This window comes from Musa acuminata, chromosome BXJ1-11, assembly GCF_036884655.1.
Source record: "Musa acuminata AAA Group cultivar baxijiao chromosome BXJ1-11, Cavendish_Baxijiao_AAA, whole genome shotgun sequence".
In the NCBI taxonomy this organism is placed as follows: domain Eukaryota; kingdom Viridiplantae; phylum Streptophyta; class Magnoliopsida; order Zingiberales; family Musaceae; genus Musa; species Musa acuminata.
This window is the reverse complement of record NC_088337.1, coordinates 32,795,177-32,810,463: the sequence shown is the minus strand read 5'-3', so window position 1 is coordinate 32,810,463 and position 15,287 is coordinate 32,795,177. Positions and strand designations below refer to the sequence as shown.

The window sequence follows — 15,287 nt, the reverse complement described above, 5'->3', positions numbered from 1 at the left end:
GTTTTGACCGTATTGATCTATACATCACCGTATCGATTGATGCTTGATCTGTTCCTTGTGTACCGTACCACCCGAAACGGGTTGACTCGCATACAAGTCAACCAACGGATAAGTGCGTATCACCCGTTTCAAACCATTTCGGGTGGTACAATAGTAATAGTCCTTCATGGCAGCAACAAATGCGAGACCTATCTGATCATAATTGACTCAGTGAAGGACTTCCCAATTCGTCTTAGCAACAATGAACATATACACTGCAATGTTACGAGCACTCCCTCTTTCCGAGAGTACAAACAAATCAAAGAGACACTTCGTCAACAGTTTAGTTTCCTCCTATCTCACTCGGAGGAGGAGTTAGCAATGTGTGTTTTGTCAATGGAATCAAACCTTCTTCCCCATAATACATCTAACAAGTTCCAGGATGCGGAAGTATTCATAGAACAGAGAAGAAGAATTATCACCCTGGAGCCCATCCCGACGGTGACGGTCGCTTCCGGCAAGGTTACGACAAGGACTTCCACCGATCACCAGATCAAATCCCCCGAATCTTGCGATCAACAGCTCCAGTCTCTCGCGATCGAGCTGCCGGACATCAGGAAGCTCAATCAGCGTCCCTGTCTGGTTGGTCTCATCCCACCAACTCTTGAGTATGTTTCTATTTTGCTGTGAATTTTCCAGCGACACGACCGTCTTCAGATGTATTCCCAAGCGATGGAGAGCGACTTCGGCTCCTCCGATACCCGAAAACAGCGAGAGAACTGTCATACCATTCGGGAACATGTCCTTCAGAACTGACAAATGGTAAGCCACTGTATCTACTTGAAACGAGTTCCCGAGAGACCTATATCTCTCTGTCGTGGTGATGCCACCCCCTCTCGTGTGATCCTTGGGGAATCCCAAAAGCATTTCGATCTCGCCCGGTTCGAGTGGAGCTACTTTGTGCCGCCCCACCCAAACCAGATTCCATCTTCGACATTCGTCGAGGACATACCGCTGGGTCCTCGAAGGTGGTGGGTCTCCAAACTTTTGGAGCTCTATCCTGATCTTATCAGTTAGCCTCGCGCTTGCGGTGCTGGTCAGAAAGCAGTTCAAGTGCGTCCTGGTGTCCCAAGAAGGCCACCACTTCGTCGTCGCCGGGAGTGCTTCTGGGATAGTCTTCGGAGCCATTGGCATCACAGGAAATCTGTTCTGGATCGGGAGGTTGTGGACGTACCCCCGTTTCCTCGAGGCAGCACAAAAGTACTTTGAGTCCACGAATTCCGGTTCGACGTCGTATAGTAAGTGTGAGATGGTTGCCCAAACTTCCTTTGGTGCCGATGCGTCGTTCTCATAGTAAAAATATGGAGGACCTGCGGCTGCCTCCGGGAGGAGTCTTCTGCATGTTGCAGTCGTCGCCTCATTTGGAAGCCCAAATCCAACCATTCGCTTAGAAGTGGAGATCATCGAGGATTGATCTCCAGTCAAAGAACGCTTCTTTTTGCTTCGTATCTCTGCATGCTTCCTCTTCTTGCCTCTTGCCCGACTATGTTGATGGCTTTCAGGCTGTCAGATAAAATGATGAATTAAACTATGTCAAATCTGCATCAAGCTGGTCCAGTAAACTCCACGGATACGATTCGAGTTACCTCATCGTTGACACCAGACGGTTCCCCCGGATCACACTCGAACGTCTTTGCTACCTCGGCAGCATGTATGGAATCTGCCAGCTCCAAGATGGAAGCATTCGGACCTGGCGAAGGTGAACAACAGTAACAGTCGATGAGTATTTATCATAATACGTGACAGCAATCGACCAAAAGATTGTGTTTGCATGAAGCAAAATTTCCGAAAATGATCACGGCATACTGCTCGCTATATGGGTTGTCAAACAAGCAAATGCTTTGCCAAGTCTCACCGAAAAACACTTCTAAAAATCAACTTAAAATGATCACTTCTTAATGGATTAAACAGATACGATACCACATCTCTCGATGGCAGCAGATGCCTCGGTGCTGGGAAAACCCATCTCCACTAAGGTTATCAACTTATCTTCAGAATCATCCTCCGTGGAATCCTGTAGATAATTTTGGAGCAGAAAAAGTAGTCAAATATCTATCTGACTTCAAAGACTAAGACCACAAAATATACGCTGATATGCCAAGTTAAAATAAAGAACAACAAATAGCTATTGAAAAAGAATTTGATTCGTTTGACTATGACAAAATTCAATTATTAATTGCAAAGTGCGTCCAAACAATTGGTGTGCAATGAGCATCCTGCTGCAGTCTCAAATCAAAGAGGCTAGCAAAGTTGTTGACCTCGTCACTGAAGTCAACTTCATCTGATAGATCATGGCCCGAGCTGTTTCCATCACCAGGGGGACGATGAAGCCTTGCAGGAGATTTTTCTATAGCCTGTTGAGCAGAATATAAATATTCTTCACTGTCCTAAAAGCTTTTACGTGCGGAAAATAGAGAAAACGTATGACCATAATAAAGTTCAAAGCTCAAAGCTTTTCAGCTCAATATGACATCAAAAAGAAAAGGTACAAAATGGAGCTACCAACCGCATACGTAAGAAGTGTTTCCAGTATAGCATTAGGATCACTTTCTCCTGCACCCAAAACAGTTGATTAGACAAGGATCAATCTCTACATTCAACAGAAAACACTGACCATTTTCCTCGACGGCTTTCATCACGGAGTCTCCAGAAAATCCCATCTCGATAAAATGATGAATCAATGCATAGCGACCACGCCCAGCCTCACAAACCTTGAAACACAAAGGTTGGTTTCAGAAATGTCAGAGTTTCCTGAAGGTGTCAGCTATTCAGAAATGTTTTGAGTGTCTCTGTCAGCTAATTTGGCCGATGAAGACTTTGACGGATCTCACCTTCGTCATTTATGTCTTGCAAAAAAGAAAACAATATCAGCGTCCTTACCTTCTTTGATGGGCCTGCAATGTCTTTGGCAGGCGAGCGAGGAGGATTTGCTGCAGGCATCTCCTCCTCGTCGTCGCTGGAGCACACGATTTTCTTGCCCTTATTCGTCGGAGACTGGACAGCAAGCAACCTCATTTCGTCAAACAAGCAAAGAGAAAGAAGAATGGACGCCGACGTTTCAGAGATGACAGACAACTCACTCACCATCGGCAGACGAGAAGGCCAGGAATTCTAAGAACAATAACAAGCGAGAAGCAGCGCTTCAGGGGAACAGAGCGTGCACAGAGAAACGCGTTGAACCCTGCCCGGGAACACAGAAGACTGCGGCACGTTGCACCTTTTATATACGCGGGGACGGGTGTGGCCTTTGACCTATCACACGTACGGCTGCGTTCGATGTAGAGAATTTTGCCATTTCTGGAGTGGTATATATATGGTCTGTTTTGGCTGCCATCGTTGCCATAAGTCGACGAAGAACGGTAAGCGATAAAGGTGATGCTTGATAAGGTGCTCCGAATACGATTACACCCTTCCAAGTATATGACGGTGTCTACTGCCCAAAGCAGTTCGACGCTAACGATTTTCCTATCATCGAACTCGGATGCCCTCGCCGATCCATCTCGCCTGCTCCTTAGAAGATGCGGATAAGTCGTTCGATGGTTTGTCCGGTGACGACTATGGCATCTCTTACGTAAACTGTCTCTCCTCCGGATACAGTCACTCCCTGTCCGAATCCGTTGCAGATATTGCCGTCCGAAGCAGTTCGAGAGAACCCATCCCTCCATCACTGAACTTGGATGCCGTCGCCTTCGCCATCGTCACTGATCCTCGGAGGACGCCGGTAAGCTGTTCGATGGTTCGTCCCATGGGAAAAGAAAGGGGAACAAGACGTCCCATGGGCGTTGCGAGTGGCACCGTGTTGAATTGGTGGCGCTTTGACCGCCCCGGATAACGGTAGTCAAACCCGCCGTCGGTCCGGTTCGGGGCGAGATAGGCCGGTTAAACAGACCCGGTTCTGTCTATCTCATCCACGTATACATTAAAGCAAAGTGGCTTCCGACATCGGTCCCGGGCCTCGTCTCACCGCAAAGATAAGACCCCTTACCGCTCACTTCTCACTCCTCTTTCCGGAAGAGGGACGAAGACGACGGAGGAGTAGAAGGAGATCGGCCCCGGTAAAGGTGCTCTTTTTCACCTGTTTCCGTCTCTCAATTGAGTTGCTTCTTGCCCTCTTCCCTCGACTGTATCCGCTCGAGTTGTGTTGTGTTGTGCCAAGTTGTGTTCTTGATCAAAAATTCCTCTTCTTTCTTTGTGCATTTCATGTCGAACTGGGATTTGAGTTCTAGAAATTGGTTGATGTAGTTAGAATTTAGGAAGGAGTTTATTTTATTGAGTTATGGGCTCTAGTTCTTGTTGGCTTCGTTGCCATCACAAGTGCGTGAAACATGACATCGGGAGAGCCAGAATGCCAATTTACTTATTTATGCCTCAAAGTGATCGTTCCCCTTTAGGTTTCTGACTTTACATCGCATTTACCCGGAGAATTACTAGCGTCGAGGATCCAACTGTTAGCAGGAATTAGGTGATTGGGCTTTGACTTGATACTAGTCCAGGGCGTGAGTGAGAAGGCTTTTGCTATTCCAATTAGACAAAAGATTGAACTTTGATTTTGATGAATTGTTATCAGTTAATATAAAAGAAAAAATGCTGGCAACCACTCTCTTGGGGACTGACAGTACCCTCCTTTCGTCTCTCCCACATAGAAAACAGACATCAGAAATCCCATTTCTGGATTTGTTCTTTAGCTTTACCCTCATTCATGATTCAATTGCACGATTACAGTTTGAAGGACTTGCAGCTGCATGATGGTTGGCTGTTGACACTTAAGTGTCTCCACACTTAGAATTAAGAGAAGTCCAGATAGTCACATTAGTCTTTGTTTTGCAATAAATCAGAGTTTGAATACTAATTTCACATTGAATTCTGAGATATTTATTCGATGAATTATATATCATTGAAAAGCTTATCGAGTCAGTAATCCAAAGAATTTTGAAGAATTTGATTTGAGGTTTTCCAAGGAAAGTTATATTCAGTTCTTTCTACAAAGGTCATAGTGGCTGCTCTATCGAGATTGAAATAAGGTTCTTCTCACTTCACTTTTGGGTTTTCCTGGTGACTTTTATTTATTCTTTAAGTCTTTAATTAGTTTTCATTTATTTTGATCTTGAAATTGGTGAAGAATTAATCACCCATGCTTGGAGGGTTGTTCCATGTTTACCACTATATATACCACGTCTTGTAAGTCTAAAGTATAAAATGTTTTGAATACAAGTCTTGTTTCTTGAGAGATATTGTCATTCTCATATAACTATGTATCTCTTTGGTGAATTTCTTGGAGTAGCAAGTTCCTAAACCCTCCTCTTAGATAGACTCTTTTTGGATCGTGATATTTATATCCCTTAAGTGTTTTACTTTGGTGGTGAGCTTGTTATCTTCCCTTCCATCCATTTTCTACTTATTTTTTCTTCATCTCGTCATCAGTTATGGATAAATATTATGTAAGCTTGTAGAGTTTGAGATTATATGACAATTGGTACATGCTTCGTTTTCCATTAATATACTATGAAGTGTGGTAGTTTTAGAATCTAAGCCCAAACTCTATGGGTGACATGTTGATGTAGGCCAAGTAGTAGATTTTTTTAATGATTGAAGAATTAAGAAATAAAATAAAAATAACTAAAATATATAAGAAAAACAAATAGAATATTTGCATCCTAGGAGAATACTCCTATAATGAAGGTCTTGGACATTCACACATCTTACACGTGAACCGGAAAAATAAATATGGTCTCACTCCATTCACATATAATATGGGAAACAAACTCAATTTATTGATTTATTTGTCTTCTCATTAACTCTATCCTTTTATAGTCGCTAAGTACAAGACTACAAATAAGAAAGAATACAAACAATAGCATTCCATAAATCAAATTATTTTAATCATTACAGCTTTCCTTTGCTTAAAAAGATATATTTGTATATTTGATATTCCTTTTTGGTGATATATTGGGTTGACAGATTTTCATCTTTGTATAGAACTAATCTTCCTTATAAAAATTATATCTTCAATCAAGATTTATAATCTTTAAATCAAATTTTAGTTTCTTCCTCATTTGTTTCCATTTTTTTGTTCTTTACTAATTTAGGAAATTAAAATATTAAAAATATTGCCATACTTTGTGTCCACTATCTTGATCATGAATTTACTACCCCCACCTTAGAAAGAAAAGTCCTTCGAAAAAGGGAAGATTATGGGTGAGGGGGGATTTGAACCCCTCGACATGAGGTTCATAGTCATGTTTCTAATACTCTAAGCTGTTGGGAGTACCTTTAAAAAGTACATTTTCTCTTAATCATTTCAAGTAAGGTTCGTTGTACCGTACCGTATCGGCGTTTCGACCCGGGCTCGGTATGGTACGGTATTGGTGTATCGGACGGTACATCAGGGCGTACCGAGCGGTACACCCTGGTGTACCGAACAATTTTATACTTTTTCCTACTATAACAATGCTACAGTATAGTACTGTAGCACTGTAGCGGCACCGGGCGGTCCGCGTACCGGTAACCTGTCGGACCGGTACATACTGTCTGGTACGGGCGGTACGCTTCGGTATGGCAGACCTTGGTTTCAAGCAGAGTTAGTCTTACTAGTCCATACCGGTGTACCAGCTAATCATTGATATGGTATTGTATCAATCCATATCGATGTACTGTGTGGCGATACGGTGGTGCATACCGATGGCAAGGAAAAAATGGTCGAAAATAGCTCCAAAAGTTCCTGAAAAATAAAAAAGATTGGATTTTGATTTTTAAGTTGGAAATAAATATAAATTTAGTATAATTTTAGCAAAAATAATCTAAATTAGGAAAGAATATTGACACATGTCTTTTTCGGGATTTGAGGAGTAGCCTTGTGGTACGTTTCAAATTGTCCTTTCAATGATATTGAATTATCTATAAAGAAATAATTTAAATTATTAGATTATTTTTAAATAACTTAAACTTTAAGATTCAAACAATTCAAGTAATCAATCGATGGATATAATTGGTTCTACCACCAAAAAGAATGACGGGACTCCATGGGCGGTGGATCGAGATCCTCGATCCCCTATCCCATGTATTTGTATATCAATTTGATATGTTTGTCGAACCCAATTTTGAAATTGATATCACAACATGATATAGTGATACATCGTATGTCATTGGTGCATCAATATGGTGATTGTTGTAGTATGATCATTGTGAAGCACACGTGCCCGAGGTTGCTCCTTAGACAAGTACGATTGTCGCATGTATCGGTGCAGAGCATGGAGAATGTCGATTATCATATTGTTGCTCATAGAAGAATGACCAACTATCATTGTACTATTGTTAGTCATAAGATTCTCCATAATATGATGGCTTTATTCTATTTCTACATCGTGTAGGCTCTGTCATATCTACTCAAAATAATTTATTGTCTCCCCCTTTCCCTTCCGTGTATAAACTTAATCAGTACTTCGTTGAGCTCCATGATCTGAATCCTAGGTGACATATGTGTAAAATACTGCTCCTTGGTACATTCACCACACTCAAACTATATAAACGGGACCATTGACTCCTCGGTGTCGTTGCCATCATTGGTCAAGGCATTGTTGTCCACGTCGCTACTTTGTCTCTGGGCCGAGCAGGTTGTTAAATGCGATTAAGAAAGTGTCTCATCACCTGATTCGATTCTTTCCAACGGTGCGACTGATGCTACTGCCTTCCCCTTTGCCTTTGCCTTTGCCTTTGCATGCTGGACGGACAACTGTGATGGTTGGGTTTCTCTAGTTCCTCGAATAGTTTGACTTGATATTGTCAGGCTCTCTCCGTCATGTTTTGATCGAGGAGTATCTTCCTCCTACTAGGGATATGCTTGTTTTTCTTCTGTTGCCTCAGTGATAAAACGTGAAGGACATAGAGGATCTTCCGCCTCATAAAGTATAGGATCCTCTTGGTTCTCTGCTACCTCTACCCACTCTAACATTAGTTATGAATTTTCATTATAGTATTAGAGGTTGATGGGATCAATTTATGGTTTCTCTAGCTCCTTATCTAGCTCGGCATATCGCAACCTTAGTTGCATATTGTAATGGACATATATAAGTTTCTCCAACTATCTATACGATAGTCTATTGCAGACCTTTGTGTGAATCAGTGCGAATGTTGACCAGTTATGTTCACAACCACTAGATGTCGTAAATCAACAAAAATATAGAAAGAGAATACGTACCTCTTAATTAGAGTGTTTTTCCTCTAGGTATTAATCCTCCTAAATTTGATCCAATCTACAAATCGTCGCTTTATTGAGTTTAAGAGAATGAAATTGTGAGAATGAAAGAGAGATGTGAGTGAGAAAGAAAGAGTTTGAGAGAGCTGAAGAGTTTGGGAGAATGAAATGGGTTGAAAGAACGGAGGGGAGGGGAAGGGTTTAAAAACCCTTTCCTTTGGTTCAAAAGGTCAAATTGATCTTTTGAAACAAAGCAATCTTAGCCCTTGATTGGTATCTGTCGAAATCCAATCGTTACTGATCAGTACAGGTGATAACGATCGGATTTTGATCATTTCGACCTGTATAGACCTCCCTATCGCTCGATACGGGGTCATGTAATGTATCTTGCCCAGTATAGGGCAGTCCGCATATTGGTCTCTTATCGGACCAGTATGTATCGCCAATACCGAGTTGTATGCCACGGTACAGTGAACCTTGGTTTCGGTTGAAGATATGATAGTGTGTTTTTCTCTATACATCTCTATCTGTAAGAAATAAAACAGGGTGTTTTGAGGTCAAGTGATAGGGAAGAGAAGTCGATCTAGGTTTTGAACAAGATGACCTCTGTATTTTTTTTATTTTTATCTATTATATATTTTTAAACACAAAAAAAGCCAAATATAGCATTATGCCATCAAGCTATTATTTTGTAAGACCTCCCCTACAGTATTGTCACCATAGTAGAGTTTAACCACAAAGTTTGGGATGCATTGATGTGATTCTTCTATGTCTAACACTAGAATATTGAACCAAGCCATGAACAGAGAAAGGCATGAGAGAAGAATATTAGCTAGTGATTATGAGGCCCCAATTCTTGATTGGAAGGGACACCAAAGACCTTTGTACTTCTATCCCGTAGATAGACAAAAAGGGAGGGAGGACAGAGATTTTGGTTTTTCATGTTGTTAAACAATTGAACAATGAAAATATATGGTGAGTGCCTGATCAAATTGATTAGGTAGTGTACGAACAAGGTTCAAGTCTCTCAGTCTATCGGGATGCCTCAACTGCATACATCACTGCACTTCCACTTGACACTTATCTATCCCACAAGGACAGAGAACCGTCATTGTCTCGATTGTGCTACTAGAGGCTTTGGGGTCGATATAAGAGAGCACTCATCTTAGGGTGAGCATGCTACTTAGATGCTTTCAAATTTATCCAAATTTATTGTGGGCAAGATAAACAGTACACTAGAGGTGCATCCTTCTTGGTCCTCTTGATGGCCCTAGGGCAACTTTTATCTGTTGTCCTTCGACTCGGCATCGTCAAATCACTAAGGCTGACTTTCGTCTTGGCTCAGTGGGTGGGTCTTGCATTCAAGACCTCCTTTGCCTTTGCACTCAAGGGCCAATGTCCATGCTGCTCGAGGAAGCTTTTGCACTCCTCCATTAACTTATAGGAGGCCTACGCCCATAGGTCTTAGTATAAGGTTAGAATTCTAGCCCTTCTAAAGTGGTATCTCACTAATGGCTTAGGCCCCTCAGAAAGAGAACTTCTTCGTCTTCCACCTAAGCTAGATGAGAAAGGTCCAAAGCCAATCCTAGGGTATAGCAAAGCTTCATAGGGTCTTTCTATCGAGGTGCGGGTACTCCACATCTTCAAAGACATTATGTCATTGAACCTCTCTTAGAGACAATGTCCAGATTGTTATGCCTTTTGTGTGGATCATAACTTGATAAGGAATTTTGATACCTTAGGACTATTATAGTTGCAGTCACCCTTCACTAAGGCACTCCCTTGATCTTCCATGGAACTAGGACAACATCAGCCCCCATATATGGTCTGACTTTACAACGACCTGTCTTTTTGGTAAACAATCACCTGGGCCTAGTCATTACAACCCCCTCTATAAGGAGGCACCCCTTCTCCCGAGGTTAAGGGGCTATTTTGTCGAGTTCCTTAGAAGAGTTGTCTCATGCCCCCAGGAATTGTCTACCTACCCACCTATGTCGGTTTTAGGTCTCAATACCCTTTTATCGAAGGTCATTTGAGCTTTTCATGGGAGTATGGCATGGGTTATACTCGAACATTGGCTCGAGGCATTTCCTCTACCTTTTTTATCTTGGAAAAGCAAGATCACCTTGCATCCTTGAACCAATAATCATCTTTCAATTAACCTAGTCTTCTCCTTCCCTCCGAACCAACAAGGCGTAGTATAGGAATATTCACCTATTCACCATTGAGTATGCCTTTCGGCCTGATCTTATGCCCTGACTCATCCTTCATGGACGAACCTTGTGGAGGAACCCTTAGGTTTTCAGGGCATTGGATTATCACCAATGTTTATGTTACTCAAGTCGACATTCTCACTTTTGATTCATCCAAATCTGCACGTGGGTGCTTCGCTCTAAGGTGGAGTACCAATGCATTTTCACATCTCATATATTTGGCAAATCGCTTAGCCCTATCCATCTTCAACATAAGAGCACTAGATATATGAGTTATTGCACTCTTTCTGGGCAAACCTCCTAGTTGTGTTTGCACCCCCACCTCCTTTTTCATTGAGCTGTCATTTCGGGGTCTTAATTGGTGATCTGGGTTGTTTCTCTCTGGACAATAAAGTTTATCCCCTTTGCCTTATTGATTGAACTTAATCCCGCTTATTTTTGGGTCATATTTGATGTTTAGAGTTTGTCTCGATTCGGTGTCACTCTTGCATCTCGCGTTAACACAGTGCTTTACCCCTGGATGTCTACTCAACTGTAACACCTCAATGCCAGCTAGCTCTAGGTACGAGTGACATTTCACCCCTAAAATCTGCTAATTCTTCAACATCAGTCAGTTGGGACCTACCTCTTAAACTAATTAAATTTATTCAAATAAAAGATAATAAATGGTCTAGCATCATAGGTCTCTAAGTGAATAGGAATATATTAACATATTAAGGTATGGGGACTTCGCCTTTATAGTTAAGGTGAAATTGAATGCTTATATTTATTCACAATATAGCTAATTCTTTTAAGTCATGTATTCAACTCCATTTGATTTGGTGCCTTGATGTAAGACAAACATAATTGCCCAGTTTTCCTTCAAAATATTTTTACTTCAAATTTAAAAGTGATTTCATGAGTTCTTTTGACAGCTTGAACAACTGTTTATTAAAATCCCTGGATTTCAATGTTGATCGAGGAGCAATGCACCACCAGTTCACATGTTGAGTAAAGGTTTTTTTCTCTTTTTTTCCCTTTTTTAACCTTTTTTTCTTTTTATTTCCATGTTGAGTAAAGTTGATAGCATTATCATTCATAGTTTCTATAATCACCTGATTGCCCTTCATTTCTGGGTAAGTCTCGGGCTCATTGATATGAGCACCATTCCGTGGCACATTGCAAGTAGCACATTGTTACTCACAGCAAGCACTAAATAGAAGCCAACATATTTTCTACATCCAATTTGTGGCCCAAATGTTTTTTTAGGATTGATCCAGTGAACCTACGTATTGTGCAGGTTGCAGGAGAATTTGGAGCTTAAACTTTAATTACAGATCACACCGTTAAACAGAAGACTTTATTCAAGATGACACTTGTAAGTCATTGCTATATAGGCAATATCTCTCTTCCTCGAATTGTTTTCAGACCAAAGAATGAGATCTACTTACCAAGATGTGATACTTCTGAAACGAACACTAGGCTAAAATCATCTCAAAGATTTCTTTTACCACATTCATCATCAAGACTGTTTCGGCTACACAGAAATCGCTTTTGTTCAAGAGTCCAAACTGCAGCAGCTGTTGATACTGATTTAACTGTAGAAGAACCAAATCCCACTGTATCAGGTGAAGTTGCTGATGGAAGCTCACAAGCACAACCAAGTACTGATGAATCAGGTGGACCTGCCCCAGCAAATCCAACTACCACTTCTAGTAAAGTCAAATACACTAGACCCACGAGGAAGAGTGAGATGCCTCCTGTTAAGGATGAGGAACTAGTTCCAGGTGCTTCATTTATAGGGAAAGTAAGATCAATACAACCATTTGGTTGTTTTGTGGACTTTGGGGCCTACACAGATGGTCTGGTACATGTTTCCAGGATGAGCGATGGTTATGTCAAGGATGTTGCCTCTGTTGTTTCTATTGGAGAAGAGGTGAAAGTGAGAATTGTGGAAGCCAAGAAGGAGACTAGATGGATCTCTCTGACAATGCATGATAAGGATGACAGCTAAAATCCAACCGAATAGAGTGACAGACAGAAGCAGTGAAAAGCCAAGACCTGGTAGAAAAAATGCTTCAAGGTCAAATCAGAAGCAAGAGGAGACCAAAAAGAGCTCAAATTTTGTCAAGGGGCAAATTTTAGATGGAACTGTAAAGACCTTACAAGATCAGGAGCTTTTGTGTCACTCCCTGATGGAGAAGAAGGGATTCTTCCTGTGGCAGAAGAATCTGAAGGATTTGGTGGCATCTTAGGGAGTTCATCTTTGCAGGTTGGTCAAGAGGTCAATGTTTGGTTACTGCATATTGCCAGAGGACAGGTAACTTTGATGATGGAAAAAGAAGAAGATATTGAAGGATTAAACATGAAACTTAATAAAGGTGTGGTCCATATAGCAACAAATCCATTTGAGCTGGCTTTCCGCAAGAATGAGGAAATTACTGCTTTCGTCTCTCGAGGTGAAATCTTTGGTTGATGACCTTGCCATGCAAGTAGCTGCATGCCCTCAGGTCCATTATTTGGTTTCTGTAGATGTCCCCGAAGAAATTGTGAAGGAGAGGGAAATCGAAATGCAGAAGGAAGATCTTTTGACAAAACCTGCGAACATAAGATCGAAAATAGTAGAGGGCCGAATTAAGAAGAGGCTTGAAGAATTTGCTTTGCTTGAGCAACCTTATAAAAAGAATGATAAGCTGGTAGTTAAGGATTTGGTTAAGCAGAGAATTGCAACCCTTGGAGAACATATCAAGGTCAAAAGGTTTGTCCGGTACAATCTTGGAGAAGGCTTGGAGAAGAAAAGCCAGGATTTTGCTGCTGAAGTGGCTGCACAAACTGCGGCTAAACCTTCACCTGCAGTCCCAATGGATCAACCTACTGAAACCAAGGAAGCTGTTGAGAAGTAAGTCTTTCTATTCCTTACATAGTTTGTATGTCGTGTCTAGGGCTAGTCATGATTTTGTCACATGACACAAGATTTGGCTTTATTTACTGGCTGACCAACAAGGAAGGCATACTGTGAAATGTAGAATCCAGAGACTTTAGTTTCTTGTGAAATAATATGTCGTCCCTTTAAGCCTTCATTTCTTAACTGCTGCTCCAGTTTTGATTACCGAGGAAGTTAATTATGCTGGTGGCCATCATTTCTTCCTAATAAAGAAGAAAGAACAAACCGATAAAAAAAGTAAGAACATGGATTTTGAAGTTGAACTACCATAGTTAGTCAATGATTCTAACTTTTATCCCTTTAATTACTACCCTCTCTTTCTCACATTCTCTGTTCCAAAATGCATGTGGTATACTTTTATGCAACAGTTTGAACATCAATATGAGATATAGACCTGTTTATTTGATTGTGAATCCACTTTGATCGAGTCTTGCATTTAGAAGATTCTGACCAACAACCTTCCTGTTTCAGGCCTGAAACAATTGCAGTGTCAGCTGTATTGGTGAAGCAACTTAGGGAGGAAACAGGTGCTGGCATGATGGACTGCAAAAAAGCAATTGCAGAAAGTGGTGAATACCTTGGCAAGAAGGGCCTATCATCTGCTGACAAGAAATCATCCAGACTAACTGCCGAAGGTCGGATTTCATCCTATATCCATGACTCTGCATTAGTGCACTCGTCGAGGTCAACTGTGAAACCGATTTTGTGGGTCGGAATGAAAAGTTCAAGGAACTGGTCGATGACCTTGCTATGCATGTAGTGGCCTGCCCGCAGGTTGAGTTGTCTCTATGGAGGATATCCCAGATAGTATTATCGTGAAGGAGAAGGATATAGAGATGCAGAGAGAGGATCTTCAGTTGAAGCCCTTCATCAAAGATGATAGCATTAAGGTGAAGGATCTGGTGAAGCAGACGGTTGCTGCCCTTGGAGAGAACATCAAAGTGAGGAGGTTTGTTCGCTTTCACTCTAGGAGAAAACTAAAAACCGAAAAATGAGCTGTGCAAATATTTAATCGGAATAGGCTGTCCACATGAAGAGTTGAGATGACTTTTGGACGCAATTGTGACTCTTTAATCTGTAGAGCTCCGCTTTTGTGCTTAATTTGTCGAATCATTTATCAACAAAGTCACCATTTTTTTTTTGGCCTTCAAGTCACAATTCTGGAATTGCATGTTGCATGTTGCATTTGCTGTCATGTTGTCTCTTTGTCGTCTCTGTTTCAGATTTCTGCACTTGCTGAACTGCTAGACAACTGCAAATTGCTTCACATCCTAAACTAAAGAGTGATAGATTCCATGTTGCAATAGATGATGAGTTGTGGGTTAAGACCTCCAGAATCTGAAGCTGCATTGAGTAGGTCGTAATACCTTATGCACTCACTCTCTCATCACACCTTATGCATTATGTAAGTGTCATAATACCCTATGCACTCTTTCAACAACAGCTATGGTAAGACGTAATGTCTTAACGTCCAACTTATTTGAGATGCGCCACTTGGGAGTAAAATGTAATATCTATTAGATCTCATTATTCTAAACAATCTTAATCCCCTATTAATGTCTTAACTTGCTATGTTATTCCTTCTAAGAAAGTTTAAGCTCTCTTACAAGATATCCACATTACCTGTTTTTGATAAATTTACAGTTATTGGGTCATTGTGCTTTGCAAGGGAAATATTCCACTAGAATTCATCCCTGTTTAGCCAATAAAGATTGAGAAGTGATTATTTATTTTTCTCAATAACAATACATAAACATATGCGTTCAATGAATGTCATATCACAACATTCCCTATTGGTCATCATATTTACATTCTGTCTTCACCATTAGACATTTGACACTCTCTTTGTTTTGTATATGCTATGTATAAAGCACAAGATTTTTTCAATTATTTGTGCCAACACAACTACTCAGTCTGTCCA

At 41.0% G+C, this 15,287-nt stretch overlaps 1 protein-coding gene and 1 pseudogene across 1 annotated transcript; one reads left to right on the top strand and one right to left on the bottom strand.

Annotated features, from left to right (window-relative positions):
* Positions 1–381: 381 nt before the first annotated feature.
* LOC103972668 (DNA (cytosine-5)-methyltransferase DRM2-like) lies at positions 382–3,054 on the bottom strand. The gene is made up of 7 exons (XM_009387012.2): positions 2,920–3,054; positions 2,654–2,750; positions 2,546–2,592; positions 2,235–2,393; positions 1,960–2,053; positions 1,626–1,729; positions 382–1,542 (listed from the first exon to the last, which is right to left on the bottom strand). Exons 1-7 carry the CDS (start codon positions 3,052–3,054, stop codon positions 382–384), a joined length of 1,797 nt encoding a protein of 598 aa, XP_009385287.2.
* A 902-nt stretch (positions 3,055–3,956) lies between these two features.
* LOC135597781 (polyprotein of EF-Ts, chloroplastic-like) lies at positions 3,957–14,517 on the top strand (annotated as a pseudogene).
* The last annotated feature ends 770 nt before the right edge of the window (positions 14,518–15,287 follow it).